The sequence below is a fragment of the Canis aureus genome, chromosome 8, assembly GCF_053574225.1.
Source record: "Canis aureus isolate CA01 chromosome 8, VMU_Caureus_v.1.0, whole genome shotgun sequence".
Lineage (NCBI taxonomy): Eukaryota > Metazoa > Chordata > Mammalia > Carnivora > Canidae > Canis > Canis aureus.
In genome coordinates this window covers 29676747-29696355 of record NC_135618.1, presented here as the reverse complement: position 1 = coordinate 29696355, position 19609 = coordinate 29676747, and the positions used below count along the sequence as shown (strand labels likewise).

At 43.2% G+C, this 19609-nt stretch overlaps 2 protein-coding genes and 1 pseudogene across 2 annotated transcripts; 1 reads left to right on the top strand and 2 right to left on the bottom strand.

Moving 5' to 3' along the window:
- Positions 1 to 296: 296 nt before the first annotated feature.
- Positions 297 to 14955, bottom strand: LOC144319164 (uncharacterized). The gene is made up of 3 exons (XM_077906995.1): positions 14946 to 14955; positions 8875 to 9530; positions 297 to 2718 (listed from the first exon to the last, which is right to left on the bottom strand). Exons 1-3 carry the CDS (start codon positions 14953 to 14955, stop codon positions 2566 to 2568), a joined length of 819 nt encoding a protein of 272 aa, XP_077763121.1. The 3' UTR covers positions 297 to 2565.
- On the bottom strand, positions 4635 to 8801 carry LOC144318567 (uncharacterized). Its single transcript, XM_077905643.1, has 2 exons — positions 7560 to 8801; positions 4635 to 4764 (listed from the first exon to the last, which is right to left on the bottom strand). The coding sequence occupies exon 1, from the start codon at positions 8251 to 8253 to the stop codon at positions 7702 to 7704; it is 552 nt and encodes a 183-aa protein (XP_077761769.1). The 5' UTR covers positions 8254 to 8801; the 3' UTR covers positions 4635 to 4764; positions 7560 to 7701.
- Positions 14956 to 17507: 2552 nt separating the features above from the next.
- On the top strand, positions 17508 to 19188 carry LOC144318058 (tubulin alpha-1B chain pseudogene; annotated as a pseudogene).
- Positions 19189 to 19609: the final 421 nt, after the last annotated feature.

The window sequence follows — 19609 nt, the reverse complement described above, 5'->3', positions numbered from 1 at the left end:
ATCTCTGGTTATCAAAACAGATAGCAAGCCAGGTAAGGCCTATAGACTATGACTGTAATATTCCACAGCTATAGAATAATTCCATATGTGTTGAAAAAGACATTCTAATGTGAACTCATTTATGTGAACTCACATAAATTAAAGGAATAGGTGGAGAAAGCATAATTACAATGAAAGAAGAGACAATATTATTTAAGAATCTTAGGATTTTTTTCAAAGCTTTTTTTTTTTTTTGAAGAACAAAATACAGAAGAACCTGTCAACAATGTTTTACTTTTACTTTTTAATATCCGTGGAAAAGTGGTTTAATGTAGTACATTGGAATGGATATTTGATATTGAATTAAAATATCTAATTTTAAAATATTTCTATCTACTGACATCAGGTGAGTGTTGAAACATCATCTTATCTACTCAAGTTTATTTTTTCTTCTTTTTTCTTCATAAATACAGAGTAGTTGTGAGCTTTAAATGAGATAATAATGTAAATATATTTTGTAGAGTACAGTAGCTTTTATGAAAGAAATTTTATTTATAAAGTTCCAAAGACATTTTTAGTACTTTATATAGTTTACTTATTTGGGGGGAAATACATCAGTGAAAATCAATAGACAATTTTAAAAAATGATGTAAAAGTATAATAAATAAAAGTTCAAAAAGAGTAGAATTGGTCTTAAGAATGTCTCTGTCCATCATGAGCTAAAATGAATGGAAAAACAGCTTAACCTAATGAAATAATTGGTATTTGTCCCACACAGAACTTCTGTTCATTCCTACATAAAGAAGAGAAAAAGAAATATCAGAGAAAAGTAGGGCAATTGTACACATAACAAGATTTTCTTATTTTTTCTATCTCCAATTTCAATAGTTATAACTCCATATAGGTTAAAAAATGCTACAGGAATTATTATGCTACAAAATCAGAATGCTCAGAAATCTGACAAACTATCAAAACAAAGTTTAAACTTTAAAATTTTATAGAGATAATAAAAATAGCTAAAGGTTACTTGTTATAGCTGTGTAGAATTAAACAGAATAAAGAACTGCTAATTATAATAATTAAAGTGGGAAATTAAGAGGTAACAGGTATATAGGGCTTATTATTTTATTTAAAGAACCCTTTAAATGATCTATTAATAATTATTTAATTATGAGGAATAAAAATCTCATGATGACAAATTTGAGTCAATTTAAGTAAAGAAACAGCCATATTGAAACCGCTATTCAGTTAATGAGACCAAAGCTTATCCAGGCACAATATCAAGAGACATTCAGGTTCCAACTCAGTCTCTGAGCTTATTAGTTACATGTTTAATTAAAGAAATTATAAAGCATACCTCATTTTATTGTATTTTGTTTTACTGTGCTTTGTAGATACTGTATTTTTAACAAGTTGAATGTTTGTGGCAACCCTGCATCGACCAAGTCTATGGGCACCATTTTTCCAATAGCGTTTGTTCACTGTGTCTCTGTGTCACATTTTGGTAATTCTCAAAATATTTTGAACTTTTGCATTATTATTATAATTGTTATGGTGATCTGTGATTAGTGATCTTTGATATTACTATTGTAACCGTTTTGGGATCTCATAAACCATGCCTATTCAAGACAATAAATCAATAAATATGTGTGTTCTGAATGCCCGACCAACCTACCATCCCTTAACTCTCTCCATCTCCTCAGGCTTCCTATTTCCTGAGACACAACAATACTGTAGTTATGCCAATAAAAACCCTACAAAGGTTCCTAAGTCTGTAAGTGAAATGAAGAGTTGCACATCTCTCACTTTAAAATATAGAAATGATTAAATTTAGTGAGGAAGTCATGTTGAAAGCCAAGATAAACTGAAAGTGAGACCTCTGACACCAGTTAGCCAAATTGTGAATGCAAAAGAGAAGTTCTTGAAGGAGATTAAAATTGCAACTCCAGTGAACACACAAGTGATAGATAAAGAAAGTGAAACATCCTTGTTGCTTATATGGAGAAAGTTGTAGTGGCCTGGATAGAAAACCAAACCAGCCACAACATTCCCTTAAGCCAAAGCCTAATTCAGAACACGCCTGTAACACTTCGATTCTAGGAAGCTGAGAGAGTGTTAAGTTTTTTAGTAACTAGATGGAAATGAGATCGCCAAGGCAAGCGAGGGTCCAAGAACAGATTTTATTGCAGGCACCCTCGGGTGAGGTTCCACGACTCACGGGGAAAAAGAGAGTGAGTCGAGGAAGTCGCGCCAAGACAAGGTGGTAGGGGGTTTACATAACGTTGTAAGGCAGAACGGTTTCCTATTGGTTGGCTCATATGCAAAGGAAGGATTGCAATCCAACCAGTCAGAGTGACCCTCACTATGCAAAGGAAGGATTGCAATTCGACCAGTCAAAGGTGACTTCCTCCTCTGGGGTTTGAAGGGCATTGGGTTCGGTTGAGGAAGTCCAAAGGAGAGGTGTAAGGGTCTGCTCAAGCTGTCATCCCAAGTGGAGGTGGTGACAGGAACTTCAGCCATTTTGGCGTATCCGCCATCTTGAGGAGTTTCCCTTCCCGCCTGGCCCCAACATTCCGACCTTTTGTTTTATATAATGGTGTCGGGGGCGTCGACTCTGCTCTGGCTACTTCCTGCTGACGGTGGGGCGTCGTTGTAGGGGTAGTCGGATGTGGGCAGGCGAGAGTATGGGTGAAGTAAAAGTTGGTTGACAGATACCCGGGTGAGTTCTTGCAGGCGTTCCTGTAAACATCAAAACAAGCAAGGGGCGACAGAGATGAGAAGAAGGATTAGGCATAGGGGTCCCGCCAAAGGGAGTAGCCATGTTACCCAAGTGTGGGGGTCTAGGCCCCAGAAAGACGAGCCCTGGCGCCTGGTCTGGATTCGGTCTCTGAGTTCTTTAACTTTGGAAGTAACTATACCTGATTGATTAACAAAATAGCAACATTCCTCATTTAAGTACAGACAGGTTCCACCTTTTTCGGCGGTCAAAAGGTCGAGAGCCCGTCGATTTTGCAGGGTAACAGCTGCCAAAGTAGTGACCTGAGTCTGTAGGGCCGTGAGGGAGTCAGCGATCCGTTCCATGTCATCGTTCAGAGCTTGGGAAAGTTTATAATAAAAGTTTATGGAAGTTCCCATTCCCGCCACTCCTGTAGCGACCCCAGTAGTTATTCCTGCTCCTATCAGAAAGGGGAGAAAGGCAGCCCTTTTTCTCCGGTATTGGAGAAATAATGTGGACTGGAGCTGGGAATCGGAGTAAATGTTGGTTGAGGGAGACAGGAGGATGAACGTGCAGTCTAGGGAATCATTAGCAGTTAAACAACGGTAAGTGCCCTGGGGGCACGAGAGAAATATTCCCGAGGGGGCGCAGTATGGAAGAGAGGAATTAGTGATGTTGGCAGCTGCAGGGGTGAGAGAGTTAGAGGAATTAATGATCGGTATATTCCCCCCAATAGGTCCAATATGGACTGTCTGATTGGTGATTGTGGAGTTGGGGAGCGTCCAATTAGTTGGGAGAGGGATTCCTATGATATTAGAGAGTGTAGAGAAGGGAAAACAGATCCAGCAGTTGCTGTCCCCGGTTTTGGAGAAATTTCGCCATAAGTTATAGCTGGAATTTAGGAGGGCTGTCGTTAGCTGCTCGGTGGTGGGAACTTTCTTGATGTCATCAAGGGAAATACTCTTATAGGTCAACTGGTTTGAGGTCTGGAGTTGGTGGATGACCCTTTGTCGGGTCTGCTCCTGGCCAGCCTGGTCTTGGACTCCCCCCCCGCCATCAGAGAGGCCCACATGGCTTAGATAAGTCCAGCATACTTTACCAGTCTTGGGGTACCGGCTGCAAGGGGATCGGCTGGTTTGAGAAAGTTCAGACATCCAAAAGGTTCCTTCGGCATGTCTTGAAGTACAGGTGATGGGTGTCTTCCCTGAGTAACAAGTTCTGGGCATGTGGGTATAAGATGAAAAGTAGCACGAGGTACCGCTGCCTTTCATGCAATCACATTCTACCGCTTGGATCGGGGGGCTCAGGAGAAGTGTGAGAAGGATCCCTAGCCAGGCGGAGTTTGGTGGGTCCCACCATCTGGGAGGTCCATTCGATACCTGTGGGTGCCCGTTTAAGGTTGTTGATGTGCACCCATGCCGTAGGTCCCAGCAATTTTGCCGCGGTTGGGGTGGTGAGGATGACCGTGTGAGGTCCGGTCCATCAGGTCTGCAGGGAGCCTGACTGCAGATTTCTGAGAAGGACCTGGTCCCCTGGGGATAAGTCTCGTGGAGAGGCTTCCTCGGAGGCATTGTCGGTCGGGGCCAGAATGACAGCATCGGCATGGGCTCTCAAGAGGGCCCGGAGGAGGGTAAGGTAAGGCAGATAGGATAAAAGAGGTGGAGGAATGGCCGGGAGGTTGTGGTTGATAAGGAAGGGCCGACCGTACAGTAACTCAAAGGGACTCAAACCTGATGGTCCTCGGGGGGACGCCCGGAGTCTGGTGAGAGCTATAGGTAACAGTGTGGGCCACGACAGGTGAGTCTCCAGGGTAAGTTTAGTGAGTTGAGCCTTAAGTAGCCCGTTGGCCCTTTCCACCTTACCCGAAGACTGAGGGTGGTAGGGGATGTGCAACTTCCAGGTAATGTTGAGGCTCTCGGCCACCTGTTGGGTCACACTGGAGATAAATGCCGGCCCGTTGTCTGACTGTAGGGTCCGGGGTAACCCAAACCTCGGGATGATGTGCTCGATGAGGATTGTGGCCACCACATCTGCAGTCTCTCTGGCTGTGGGGTATGCCTCAATCCATCCTGTAAAAGTATCAACCAAAGTCAGTAGATAACGAAAGGCTTTATGGCGGGGCATGTGAGTGAAGTCCAGCTGCCAGTCTTCACCGGGCTGATGGCCTCGGAGCTGATGGTTAGGCCCCGGCCTGCAGATTCCTCCCTGTGCATTTACAGCTGAGCAGGTTTTACAAGCCCTATGGACAGCCTCAATCACCTTAGGTAGGGATGGATAGTAAAACAGGGGCTGGAGAAACTGGTTCAGTGCCCTTGGGCCAATATGGAGAGATTGGTGGATATCAGTAATTAGGGTATGGGCCAGGTTTTCTGGGAGGGCAATCTTCCCTCGGATGTAAATCCATCCTTTACTTTCTGCCTTTCCTCCCAGGGCCTGGAGGGCTTGAGTTTCCTTTATAGAGTAGAAAGGTCGATGAGGGGTATTAAGGAAGAGGATGGGAGATATTGGGTTACTTAAGGCCGTTTCCCTGGCCACTGAGTCGGCCTTATTATTTCCTATGGAGACCATGTCTTTAGAAGTCTGATGGCCCCTACAGTGAACGATTGCAACCTCAGTGGGCAGACTAAGGGCCTCAAGCAATTTGGCAATGAGAGGTCCGTTTACTATAGGCGTCCCCTTGGTGGTTAAAAATCCCCGCTCCTGCCAGAGGACGGAATGAGTATGAACGATGAGATAGGCATATTTTGAGTCGGTGTAGATGGTGACTCGTTGTCCCTTAGATAGATGTAGAGCCCTGGTGAGAGCTATAAGTTCAGCCTTTTGGGAAGTAGTCCCAATTGGGAGGGGGACTGTCTCCACTACCGTCTCTAGGGTGACTACAGCATAGGCGGCGTGTCTCCGACCATCCGCAGCCAGGAAGGAGCTGCCATCTACAAAGAGTATACGGTCAGGGTTGGATAATGGCTGATCAGAGAGTCCAGGGTGGGGAGGGGTGAGATCCTCTATGAGCTGCGGGCAGGAGTGAGTGGGTTCAGAGGTAGGCGAAGGTGTAGGCAACAGAGTTGCAGGATTTAAGCGGGGAGAGGTAGAGAGGGAGATTTGAGGGTTTTCGATGAATAGCAGATGGAAGAGTTGGAGACGAGAGGGGGTTAGGTGGGCCAGGGATCGGTGGCTAAGAAGATCCCCAAGTCGATGGGGGGAGTAAACCACGAGGGGTTGTCCCAAAGTCAATTTGAGAGCCTCCTTAGTTAAGGAGGCAGCAGCTGCGAGCGCCCTAAGGCAGGGCTGCCATCCGCGGGCGGTGCTGTCTAGCTGCTTAGATAGATAGGCTATAATCCGGTAAGTAGGTCCAACCGGTTGCGCCAAAAGGCCAGTAGCTGAACCCGACCGCTCATCAGTGTAAAGGTGGAATGGTTTTGAAGGGTCAGGCAAAGTTAGTATCGGCCCAGCGGTGAGACAGTCTCTTAACTTGGAAAACAGGCGGCGGACCGAAGAGGGATCAGTGAGAGGACCCTGGGGAGTGTCCTTTGCCGCTTGGTATAAGGGGCGGGCCAAAATAGAAAAGTTTGGAATCCAGTGTCTAAAGAAGCCAGCCAACCCGAGGAAGGAAAGTATTTCATCTGCCGTCTGAGGGGGTTGGAGCTCTCGTAGGAGGCGGATACGGTCTCCGGTAAGAGATATAGAGGTGGGGGTCAGGTGGATTCCCAGATAAGTGACCGAAGGGGTGCAGAGTTGTGCCTTAGAGGTGTGACCCGATACCCTTTGCTCCCTAGGAAGTTAAGTAGGGAGGTGGTGTCATCCTGGGAGATGGTGAGGGCAGGGCTGCAGAGGAGGAGGTCGTCTACATATTGTAGTAAGGTACTAGCCTTAAGGAGGCATTGTTGTAAATCCGCAGCCAAGGCCTGACCAAAAATATGGGGGCTGTCCCGGAACCCCTGGGGTAGGACAGTCCAGGTTAATTGTCCAGAGGTATGTGTGTCTGGGTCTTCCCAGGTGAAGGCGAAAAGAAAGTAGGAATCGGGGTGTAGGGGAATAGTAAAAAAGGCATCCTTCAGGTCCAACACCATAAAGTGAGTGGTGCTTGGAGGGATATGGGATAGCAGGGTATAAGGGTTAGGAACCACTGGATGGAGAGGGACTATTGCCTCATTAATGAGTCGGAGGTCCTGAACCAATCGATAAGCTCCGGAGGGTTTACGGACCAGCAGGTTGGGGGAGTTACAGGGAGAGCTTATGGGAATCAGAAGTCCCTGACGCTTTAGTCGTTCTATGATCGGTTTGAGGCCGAGGCGATGGAGGAGGGAGATAGGGAACTGGGGTCTAGAGGGGAACTTGGAACCGTCCTTGAGTTTTATTTTGACGGGAGGGTGGTGGGAGGCCACTACGGGTTCCGAGGTATCCCATACTTGGGGGTTCACGAAGGGTAATTGATCCGGGGTAGGAGTAGATGGAGTGGAGAGATATAGGATGAGACGAGCTGAGGGTGAGGAGGGAGGAGAGGGGGACAAATGAATAGTTGCCCCTAGCTTTTGGAGGATATCCCTACCCAGCAGGGGCACTGGGCATGAGGGAATCACCAGGAATGAGTGAGAGAAGGGGAACCCATCCAGGCTACAAGTAAGGGGAGGTGTGGCCCTAGGAGTGGAGGGGTTCCCGTCGATCCCCATAACAGCGACTGGTGAGGGTAGAGTAGGTCCCGCGTAGGAAGGCAGAACAGAATAGGCAGCCCCCGTATCCAGCAGAAAGGAGATGGACTTACCCGCTACCTGGAGCATGACCCTGGGCTCGGCCTGGGTGAGAGGGGCGGCCGAGGCTGGGCTCCGTCAGTCTCCTCCAGCCCGAGCAGTTGGAAGGCTGGACTCACCGTCTGGGTCTTCCCCCCGCGTTGAGGCGCCGAGGATTCCCTGAGGCCAGGGCAGTCGGATTTCCAGTGGCCCATCAAATGGCAGAGAGGGCATGGTCGGGTTGGTGCCCTCGGGGTGGGGCACTGCCGGGCCCAATGGCCTTCAGCCCCGCCTTTGAAGCAGGCCCCCGGAGGGGTGCGGGTGGGTCCCCCTCTCTGCTGGCTCCTGGAGCCGCGGCCGCAGGGCTGCTGCCAAGGCCTGGGTTTGTAGCTGGACCTTCTGCTGGAGTCTGGCCTGTCGCTTCAGCTCTGCGGCTTCCTCACGGGAGTTAAAGACCTTAAATGCCATTCTCACTAGGTCAGAAATGGGGGTCTGAGGGCCTTCCTCGACTTTCTTTAATTTTTTGCGGATATCTGGGGCTGACTGAGAGATAAAATGTGTGGCTAGAACCGTGGCCCCCGCGGGACAGGCCGGGTCCAAGCGAGTGTACTGAATTAATGCCTCGGTCAGCCGGTTAAGGAATATAGCCGGGTTTTCGTCAGGGGCCTGTATGATTTCTCTGATCTTGTCATAATTTACGGCCTTATTAGAGGCCGCCCGCATGCCGGCGATGAGACATCGGACCACGTGGTCGCGGCGCCGGCGGCCATCTTGGCCGTCTTGGTAATCCCGGCCTGGCTCTACGGCGGGGACCGCCTGAGCACCGACCGCCATTGTGGCGTCCGTAAGGTGGACCTGATCAGCGTGTCCCCGGGCAGCAGCCTGGATACGTTCCCTCTCCTCAGTGGTGAGGGTGGTGGTCTGGAGGACATGCAAGTCATGCCAGGTTAGGTCATAGGCCTGCGCCAAGTATTGGAATTCCTTGATGTAGTTGTCGGGATTGGCCGAAAAGGAACCTAAGCGTTTTTCTATTTGGGATAGGTCTTGTAGAGAAAAGGGCGCATGGACTCGGACAACCCCTTCAGCCCCTGCAACCTCCCTCAAGGGGCAGACCAGGTCCGGGGAAGAGTTTTTGGATCTGGTACGGGCAGAGATAGGAGGAGAAGGGAGGGGGCTGGAAGGTGGTTGAGGTTCTGGGGCTGGGAGGAGAGGAACGGTTGGAGAGGGTATGCTCGAGGCTGGGCCTGGGCCTGGAGTTTCGGAGATTGAGGAAGGAGTCGGGGACACAGGTTGTTGGGGAGCGGGTTGGTAGGGAGGAGGAGACAGGTGTGGGGCCCTTACAGGGGGCCTGGAGAGATCTTCAGGAGGCTCCACGAGGGGGGATGGAGGGGCCAAGTTGGAATCTCTAGAGGTGGAGTGGGGAAGAGTCGGCGGGGGAGAGCGGGCTAGGAGTACCTGAAAGGTTGAGCAGCTAGAGCAGAGTTCTGGTCTGGAGCGCAGGGTCCAGAAAGCCTGGACATAGGGCACCTCAGACCATTTGCCTTGGCGTCTACAGAGATTATCAAGGTCCGTAAGTATCTGATAATCAAAAGTGCCTTCAGGTGGCCATTGCGATTGGTTATTCAGCCGATATTGAGGCCAAGCGACGGTACAGTAATGGATAAGGCGTCGCCTTCGTAAGTCCTGGTCTAACTCCAGAGTTCGGAGATTAGCCAGTAGGCATCCTAAAGGCGTTTGGGAATCGAATTTGGACTGGGAGGTTCCCATGGCTCCTTCCCGTATCAGCTCAAGACTTGGAGGAGGGCGTCCCCTCGACTGTGAATTGAGCTGCTGCTTACAGAAGTGGTCACCGTGGAGTGAGGACGTCTCCTTTACTCCCCGGAACCGCGGAGCCACCAGGTGGCGGAGGAGGGTTTGCCCTGACGCGGCCGCGATTAGGACAGGGCGCCCCGGGAGAGGGTCGGAAACCAGGGAACACCGCAAGGAGTCCGGTGACCCCAGCAGAGAAAGAGCAGAGTTCCAGTCCGACGGAAGAGGAGAGAGCCTCCGTGCTGTTGCAGGGGCTCGATCTCCTCCCGGGTTTCGGCACCAAATGTTAAGTTTTTTAGTAACTAGACGGAAATGAGACCGCCAAGGCAAGCGAGGGTCCAAGAACAGATTTTATTGCAGGCACCCTCGGGCGAGGTTCCACGACTCACGGGGGAAAGAGAGTGAGTCGAGGAAGTCGCCCCAAGACAAGGTGGTAGGGGGTTTACATAACGTTGTAAGGCAGAACGGTTTCCTATTGGTTGGCTCATATGCAAAGGAAGGATTGCAATCCAACCAGTCAGAGTGACCCTCACTATGCAAAGGAAGGATTGCAATTCGATCAGTCAAAGGTGACTTCCTCCTCTGGGGTTTGAAGGGCATTGGGTTCGGTTGAGGAAGTCCAAAGGAGAGGTGTAAGGGTCTGCTCAAGCTGTCATCCCAAGTGGAGGTGGTGACAGGAACCTCAGCCATTTTGGCGTATCCGCCATCTTGAGGAGTTTCCCTTCCCGCCTGGCCCCAACAGAGAGGTGAGGAAGCTGCAGAAGAAAAGATTGAAGCTAGCAGAGGAAGGTTCATGAGATTTAAGAAAAGAAACCATCTCCGTAACAAAAGTGCAACTTATCCAGAAGATCTATCTAAGATCATTAATGAAAGTGGCTATATTAAACAATATATTTTCAGTGTAGAGGAGATAGGAGATAGCCTTATGCTAAAATAAAATGCCACCTAGGACTTTCATAGTTCTAGAGAAGTCAATGCCTGGCTCAAAGCTTCAAAGGACAAGTTGACTCTTCTTAGGGGCTAATGCAGCTGATAACATTAAGTTGAAGCCAGTGCTCACTTACCATTCTGAAAATCATAGGGCCTTTAAGAATTATGTTAAATCTGCACGTGCTCTCTCAATGGAACAAAAAAGCCTGGATGACAGCACATCTGTTCACAAGGTTTACTGAATATTTTAAGCCCACTGTTGAGACAGACCTACTGTTCAGAAAAAAAGATTCCTTTCAGAATACTATTGCTCATTGACAAAACATCTGGTCACCCAAGAGTTCTGATGGAGATGTACAACAAGATTCATGTTGTTTTCATGCTAATGAGACATCCATTCTACAGCCCATGGATCAAGGAGTCATTTTGACTTTCAAGTGTTATCTTTTAAGAAATATATTTCATAAAGCTATTGCTGCCAGAGATAGTGATTCCTCTGATAGATTTGGGCAAAGTAAATTGAAACTTTCTGGTACAGATTCACTATTCTAGATGCCATTAAGAACATTTGTGATTCATAGGAAGTGGTCAAAATGTCAACATTAACAGGAGCTTGTAAGAAGTCTGCTCCATATTTACACATAACATGATACCCTATATAGAAAACCCAAATGACTCCACCCAAAACTGCTAGAAATGATACACAAATTCAATAGTCACAGGATACAAAATCAATGTAAAGAAATCTGTTGTATTTCTAAACAGCAATAATGAAGTAACAGAGAGCTAAATTAAGGAATCAATTCCATTTACAATTGCACCAAAAGCCATAAGATAACCTAGGAATAAACCTAATCAAAAAAGTGAAAGGGGGCTGCCCCGGTGGCCCAGCAGTTTAGTGTGGCCTGCAACCTGGGGTGTGATCCTAGAGACCTGGGATCGAGTCCCACATCGGGCTCCCTGCATGGAGCCTGCTTCTCCCTCTGCCTGTGTCTCTGCCTATGTCTCTGCCTCTCTCTCTCTCTCTCTGAATAAATAAATAAATAATCTTTAAAAAAAAAAAAAAGTGAAAGAGGGATGCCTGGGTGGCTCAGTGGTTGAGAGTTGGCCTTCAGCTAAGGGCATGATCCTGGGTTCAGGGATCGGGTCCCAAGTCGGGCTCCCTGTAGGGAGCCTGCCTCTCCCTCTGCCTATGTTTCTGCCTCTCTCTCTCTCTCTCTTTCTCTGTCTCTCATGAGTAAATAAGTAAAAATCTGTTTTTAAAAAAAGGTGAAACATTGTACTCTGAAAATTATAGAACATTGATTAAAGAAATTGAAGATGACACAAAGAAATTGGATTGGTAGAACATATACGGTTAAAATGTCTATACTACCCACAGCAATCTACAGATTAAATGCAATCTCTATCAAAATACCAATTTTTTATAGAACTAGAACTACAATCCTAAGATTTGCATGGAATCACAAAAGTCCCCGAATGGCCAAAGAAACCTTGAAAAAGACAAGCAGATATGGAGGTATAATCAAAACAGTATGGTACTAGCACAAAAATAGATACATAGATCAATAGAACAGAATAGAAAATGCAGAAATGAACCCATAACTATATAGTCAATTAATTTCCAACAGAGCAGAAAAAAACATCCAATGTGAAAAAGACAATCTCTTCAACAAGTGGTGCTGGGAGAACAGGACAGCAACATGCACGAGAATGAAACTGGATCACTTTATTTCACCATACACAAAAGTAAATTCAAAATGGATTGAAGAACTAAATGTGAGACCTGAAACCATAAAAATCCTAGAGAAGAACATAGACAGTAACCTCTTTGACATCAGTATAGCAACTTTTTCTAGATATGCCTCCTGAAGCAAAGGAAAGAAAAGCAAAAATAAACTACTGAGACTACATCAAAAAAAAAAAAAAAAAAAAAAACAACTTCTGCACAGTGAAGGAAACAATCAACAAAACTAAAAGGCAATCCATGGAAGATATTTGCAAATGACGTGTCTGATTAAGTCTTAGTATCCAAAATACATAAAGAACTTATAAAACTCAACATCCAAAACCAAATAATCTGCCAAGAGACATATGAAAAGATAATCAACATCATTGATCACCAGAGAAATACAAATCAAAACTACAAAGAGCTATAATCTCACATCTGTCAGAATCACTAAAATCAACAACACAAGAAACATCAGATGTTGGTAAGGATGTGGAGAAAAAGGAACCCTCTTGCACTGTTGGAAATACAAACTGGTGGGTTTTTTCTGGAAAGTAGTATGAAGCATACTTGTGATGAGCACCAGGTGTTGTACGGGAACTGTTGAATCACTATCTTGTACACCTGAAACTAATATTACATTGTATGTTAACTAACTGGGATCTAATTCAAAACTTAAACAAAAAAGAAAGTTGATTACAATCCCCATGAATGACTTTGAGGGGCTCAAGACTTCAGTGGAGGAAATAGCTATAGATATGGTGGGAACAGCAAGAGAAAAGCCGTGGAGCCTGAAGATGTGACTGAATGGCAGCAATCTCATGATAAAACCTCAACAGCTGAAGAGTTATTTTTCATGGATGAGCAAAGAAAGTGATTTCTTGAGATGGAATCTGCTCTTGGTGAAGATGCTGTAAAGATTTTTGAAATGACAACAGGGAATTTAGAATATTATACCAACCTAGCTGAAAAAGCAGCAGCAGAATTTGAGAGGATTGACTCCAATTTTGAAAGAAGTTCTACTGTGGGTAAAATGCTATTAAACAGCATCACATGCTACAGAGAAATCGTTCATGGAAGAAGAGTCAATTGATGCAGCAAACTTCACAGTTGCCTTATTCTACAAAATTGCCACAGCCCCTGCACCGTTCAGTAACCACCACCCCATCAGTCAGAAGCCGTCAGCGTTGAGGCAAGACCCTCCCCCAGCAAAATGATGCTGACTCACAGAAAGCTAAGATGATGGTTAGCATTTTTCTAAGATTTATTTATTTTAGACAAAGAGAGAGCACGATGAGGAGGAGCAGAGGAAGAGGGAGAAAGAAAATCTCAAGAAGACTCCCTGGTCTGCAAGGAGCCTGATGAGGAGCTCAGTCTCACAAGCCTGAGATCATGACCTGAGCTGAAATCAGAGATGAATGCTTAACCCACTGAGCCACCCAGGCACCGAATGATTAGCATTCTTTAGCAATAGAGTATTGCTTTAATTAAGTTATGTATTTTATTAGACATGATACTATTCCACTTAACAGACAATAGTATAGTGGAAACAACTTTCTTTTTTTTTAATATTTTATTTAATTATTCATGAGAGACACACAGAGAGAGAGGCAGAGGCACAGCAGAGGGAGGAGCAGGCTCCACGCAGGGAGCCTGATGTGGGACTCGATCCCGGGACTCCAGGATCATGCCGTGGGCCGAAGACTGGTGCTAAACCACTGAGCCACCCAGGGATCCCTGAAACATAACTTTCATATGCATTGGGAAACCCCAAAAATGATTTGACTTACTTTATTGCAATATTTGCTTTGTTGCCATGGTCTGGAACTGAGCCCACAGCATCTCTAGGATATTCCTGTACATTTTTCCAAACCAATAAATTACAGCCTTTCTTTACTGCAACACTATTCCAGTTCTTAAAGTTTTCTGTTCATTATGTCCTTAGGGCCTCAATTTTTTTGTGATGTTCATAAGCCAAAAGAAATATTCAATCATTCTGTTTATTTAATAATTAGATTCTGAAAACTTCATGTTTATATCCTAAAAGTGTAGTAGACATTTGAAAAATAAATGTGCATAAATTGAAAAAAAAATATTTTTATTTCATTCTTAAATAATCTCATTAACTTATTAATGGGATGCGTGTGCCTGTTGAGTGCTGCACTACTTGTTAACCTTTCAATTAGATTGGATGTTGCCACTCTCATTTTCTCTTTCAAATTTATTTTTGAGTAGTAATTGCTTTTTAAAATGTTTTTTTTTATTATGGCTATTTTTAGAGCTGTTTCAAATTCACAGCAAATTTGAGAGCAAGATATAGAGATTTCCCATATCTCTTTTGCCCCACACATGCACAGCCTGCCCTGTTAGCAACATCCCCTGCCAGAGTAGTACATTAATTACAATTGACAAACCTTTGTCAACACTCTATAATCGCCCAAAGTCCGTATTTATGTTAAGTCTTACTCTCGATGGTTTACATTTTATTGGTTTGGACCAATGTATAATAACATCTTTGCATCATTATGGTACCATACAGCATGTTTTTACTGCCCCCAAAAGCATCTGTACTCTATTTATTCACCCCTCTCCCCTCCTCCAATTCTGCCAACCACTAATCTTTTTGTCTTTGTAATTTATCTATTCAAAAATTTCATATAATTGAAATTACAGTCAGTAGCCATTTTAAATTGCATTCTCCACTTAGTAATATACATGCACATTTCTTCTATATCTTTTCATGACTTCATACCTCATTTCTATTTATTTATTTATTTTTTATTTATTTATTTGTTTGTTTGTTTATTTATTTATTTAGGAGAGATCAAACAGGAGAAGGGGGGAGGGAAAGGGAGAGAATCTTAAGTAGACTCTGTGCTGAGCATGGAGCTCAGCTGAGGCTCCATCTCACAAACTTGAGATCATGACCTGAGCCAAAACCAAGAATCAGATGCTTAATTGACTGAGCCACCCAGGTGCCCCAATAGCTCATTTCTTTTTATATCTGAATACAATTCCAATGTCTAGATGTACCACAGCTTATTTACTATTCACCTACTGAAGGACATCTCGGTTGCTTCCAAGTTTTGTCAATTACAGGTAAAACTGCTATCCACATCTATTTGCAGGTTCTTATATGGACAGATAGTTTTAACTCCTCTGGTTAAATACTAAGGAATGTTGAGTGCTGAACTATATGGCAAGAGTAAGAGTAGTTTTGTAAGAAAACATCAAATTGTCTTCCAAACGGCTATATCATTTTATATTCCCACCAAACATGAATAAATGTTCTTGTTGCTCCACATCCTCACCAGCATTTAGTTTTGTCAGTGTCCTGGATTTTGTTCAGAATAATGGGTGTGCAGTGGTATTTCCTTGTTGTTTTAATTTGCATTTCTCTAATGACATATGATGTGGAACATCTTTTCATATGCTTATTTGCCATCTGTATATCTTCTTTGGTGAGATATGTCTGTTAAGGATTTTGGACCATGTTTTTAACTGAGATGTTTTATTTCCTTATTGCTGAGTTTAAGAGTTCTTTGTATATTTTGAATAACAGTCCCTTATCAAATGTGTCTTTGAGAAAACTTTCTCTCAGAAAAATTGCAGAATTAAAACTTTTCTAATTTTCTTGATACTGTTTTTTTTTTGTTTTGTTTGTTTTGTTTTTGTAGAGCAGAAGTTTTTTTTTTTTTTTTTTTTTTTTTTTTTTTAATGAAGCCTAACGTATCAATTCTTTCTTTCCTAGGTCATGTCTTTTTTTTTATATCCAAAAAGTCATCACCATACCAAGGTCATCTAGGCTTTCTCCTATGATATCTTCTAGGAGTTTTAAATTTTTGAGTTTTACATTTACTGCTATAATTGATTTTGAGTTAATTTTGGGAAGGGTTGTATGGTCTGTGTCTAGATTGGTAATTTCTTTTGACCATAAGAAACAACAGAAAACTAGCTTAGCAAACATGTTATCATTCAAAAGAATATAGCACAATCTAATAGTAAAACTGTAAACTTCCTCTGGAAAGTATTTTACGCATTGTTCAATAAGTGTTCTGTGTTGCCGAATTCCCTTTGAAAATATAGAATGTCCTAGAGCACCCTTGTGAATTCAATGAGGTATCCTGGAGTGTCTCCGGACAGTTTGGGAATCAGGGCTATCTGCCATCAATGGAAAAACCAAGGTATATAAATGTCTAAAAAATAATCTGCAAACATTGTTAAAAGTAAAGATGCAAAGTAGCAGAATATATTTGTAGTATGTAATACAAATATAGAATTAATATCTAGGGTAGATAAAGAAATCCTACAAATAAATGATAAAGGAGAAATAATCCAATAGAAAAATGAGTAAAAACCTTACATAATTTTCAAAAAAAGCCCTATTTTATAGGGGGAACATGAAAATGCAGTTGATCTCGTTAACAATCAAGTAAATGTAAAGTAACAGTGTAATAGATACCATTTCACATTCACTGTGATGAGTATCTATTACATATATTTTAATACATTAAAATCATAAATAATTCTATTTATCCAAGAGTGTAGAGCAAAGAAATTTTTATATACTGCTATTAGGAGTATAAACTAGCATACTGACTTTAAGAATAAGTTTGGAATTGTCTGGCCAAGTTAGAAATTCACATAATCTATCAAATACAATTCCACTCCAAATATACACTCCTTAGTTACCCTCATATGTTGTTGGTCATATTGAGAAAATAAAACAGCCCAAATCTCTGTCAATAATAAAGAATTAAATTATATTCATTAAATGGCACTCAATACAGCAAGGAAAAGTGCGAACTATGTATTTGAGTTTAAATTAGTATCATGTCAAGTGAAAAACAAAATATATGGTGTATGAATCCATTGATATATAAATTATATATATTTATATATAAATACATGAATTTCAAAAATGGACAAATTAGGGGCCCCTGGCTGGCTCAGTAAGTGGAGCATCTGACTTTTGATCTCAGGGTTGTGAGTTCGGAGCTCCACATTGGGTGTAGAGATGCCTTAAAAATAAAATCTTAAATAAAAAAATGGACAAAACTAGACTATATTATTTATAATGCATAGATGGAAACTAAACTTAACAAAACAAGGGAAACATTGTCACAGGAGTCAGAACAGTAGTATTTAATAGGGAGTAAGATTCTATGGAAACGGGACAATTGAGAATAATCTTAAGATTTTATTTATTTATTCATGAGAGACACACAGAGAGAGGCAGAGACATAGGCAGAGGGAGAAGCAGCTCCCCACAGAATGCCTGGTGCAGGACTCTACCCCAGAATCCTGGGATCATGACCTGAGCCAAATGCAGATGCTCAACCACTGAGTGACCCAGGTGTGCTGGGAATAATTTCTGAGATTCTAACAATGCTATATATTTTGACCCAGGATATGTTTATACAGTGTTCATTTTGTAATCATGCATTTAAGTGCACATTATTTTATTTTATACTCTTTTCTATGTATGTGTTATATATCCTAGTTAAAAACATAAATGGATAGGTTCTCTTACATCTACCACCTAAGAGTCATGCTTTACGAAGCAGCAACCTCTCCTCTTCCTCTCTGCCATCTGCTGGGCAGTTGCAAAGCAGCAACCATGTGTGAATGCATCTCCATCCTGTTGGCCAGACTGGTGTCCAGATTGGCAATGCCTGCTGGGAGCCCCATTGCCTGGAACATGGCATCCAGCCCGATGGCCAGATGCCAAGTGACAAGAGCATTGGGAGAGGAAATGACTCTTTCAATACTTTCTTCATTGAGACAGGTGCTGGCAAGGCAGTGTTTATAGTCCTGGAACCCATAGTCATTGATGATGTTCACACTGGCACCTACTGCCAGCTCTTCCACCCTGAGCAGCTCATCACAGGCAGGGAAGATGCTGTCAATAACTATGCCGGAGGGCACTATAACATTGACAAGGAGATCGTTGACCTTGTCTTCAACCAAATCTGGAGACTAGCTGACCAGTGCACAAGGTCTTCAGGGCTACTTGACTTTGACAGCTTTGGATGGGGATCTGGGTCCAGGTTCACCTCCCTGCTGATAGAATGTCTCTCTATCATTTAGGGCAAGAAGTGCAAACTGGAGTTCTCCATTCACCCAGCCCTCCAAACTTCCCTAGCTTTAGTTCGACCCTAGAGTTCCACCCTCACCACCCACATCACCCTGGAGTACTCTGTGCCTTCATGGTAGACAACTTGGCCATTTACGACATCTGTGGTAGAAAATTGATATTGAATCCTCAACCTAAACTAACTTGAATAGTTGATAGATCACATTGTGTCCTCCATAATTGCTTCCCTCAGATTTGATGGAACCCTGAATGTTAATCTGACAAAATTGCAGACCAACTGCATGTCCTATCCCTGCATCCACTTCCCTCTAGCCATATATGCCCCTGTCATGTCTTCTGAGAAAACTACCATGAACAACTTTCTGTAGCAGAGATCACCAACGCATGCTTTGAGACAGCCAACCAGATGGTGAAATGTCATCCTTGCCATGATAAATATGCGTCTTGCTGCCTGTTGTACTGTGGTAACCTACTTCTCAAAGATGTCAATGTTGCCCTTGCCACCTTCAAAACCAATTCAGTTTGTGGATTGGTGCCCCACTGGCTTCGAAGTTGGCACTAATTACCAGCATCCCGCTGTAGTACGTGATGGAGACCTGGCCAAAGTAAAGCAATCTGTGTGCATGATGAGAAATAGCACAGCCATTGTTGACGTCTGGCCTCACCTGAACCACAAGTTTGACATAATGTATATTGAATGATATATGGGTGAGGGCATGGAAGAAAGAGTTTTCTGAGGCCTGAGGACATAGCTGCCCTTGTTATTATGAAGAGGTTGGTGTGGATTCTGTCAAAAGAGAGGGTGAAGAAGAAGGACACGAATACTAAAGTTAAAAATGTCACAAGGGTGCTGCTTTTACAGGCAATCCTATTCTGTTTTAAACATCGAATAGTTGTGCTCTGATCAGTTCATTTATGTGTAGCAGTCTATGCTCTCATATACAATTACTGACTGATGCTTTAAAACATGACACTTTGTTATAGACCCAAGCTGTCCATTTCTTTGATGGGTTTACATAAATGTCTTCAATGAAGAGAAAAACAATAAATGGATAAAAAAACTAGAAAATACAAACTCAAAATGGCAATTTTCTTTGAGACCTGATTAAATGGAACTAAATATATCCATGTTTTTTTTTGTTTTTGTTTTTCAAAAATTGGATTAAAAGTATAAATGGTAAAAGTTAGCATTTGTAATTTTGGATGGAGAGAAATTAGTCTTGGTTGTATTTTCTACCTTTCCACTATGTTTTTTTTTTTTTTTTCACTCCAAGAAACATCAACAATAAACAAATCAAAACAAGTCATGTAAACCAAGGGTGCTCACTCACTCTCAATACCTTCTGTAGTTGTCCCTACTGCATAGTATAAGGATGTTTTAAAAGTTGTTTGTACAGGTTTTATAGGTTGCAGAGTCACAGGAGACAAAAGCAAGCAAGTTCTGTGAATCAATAGATGGAATGACCTATCTAGGGTGGAATGCATAATAGCAAATGGTATGAATGGCAGGTCTGATTGGTAAAAGAAAAAAAAAGGTTTGGGAAATGTCTGTATAAATAAATTATACAGGTAAAAATCAGATTGTTTCAATACAGAAAAGTTAGAAGGAAAATCTACTGTATGTG

Bases quoted from the DNA above. Each gene is read 5' to 3' on its own strand.
- LOC144318567 (XM_077905643.1), bottom strand. From the start codon at position 8,253: ATGGCGGTCGGTGCTCAGGCGGTCCCCGCCGTAGAGCCAGGCCGGGAT.
- LOC144319164 (XM_077906995.1), bottom strand. The intron at 2,719-8,874 runs GTACTCCTAGCC...TGATGTTTACAG, and splicing joins CTAGCTGCTCAACCTTTCAG to GAACGCCTGCAAGAACTCAC.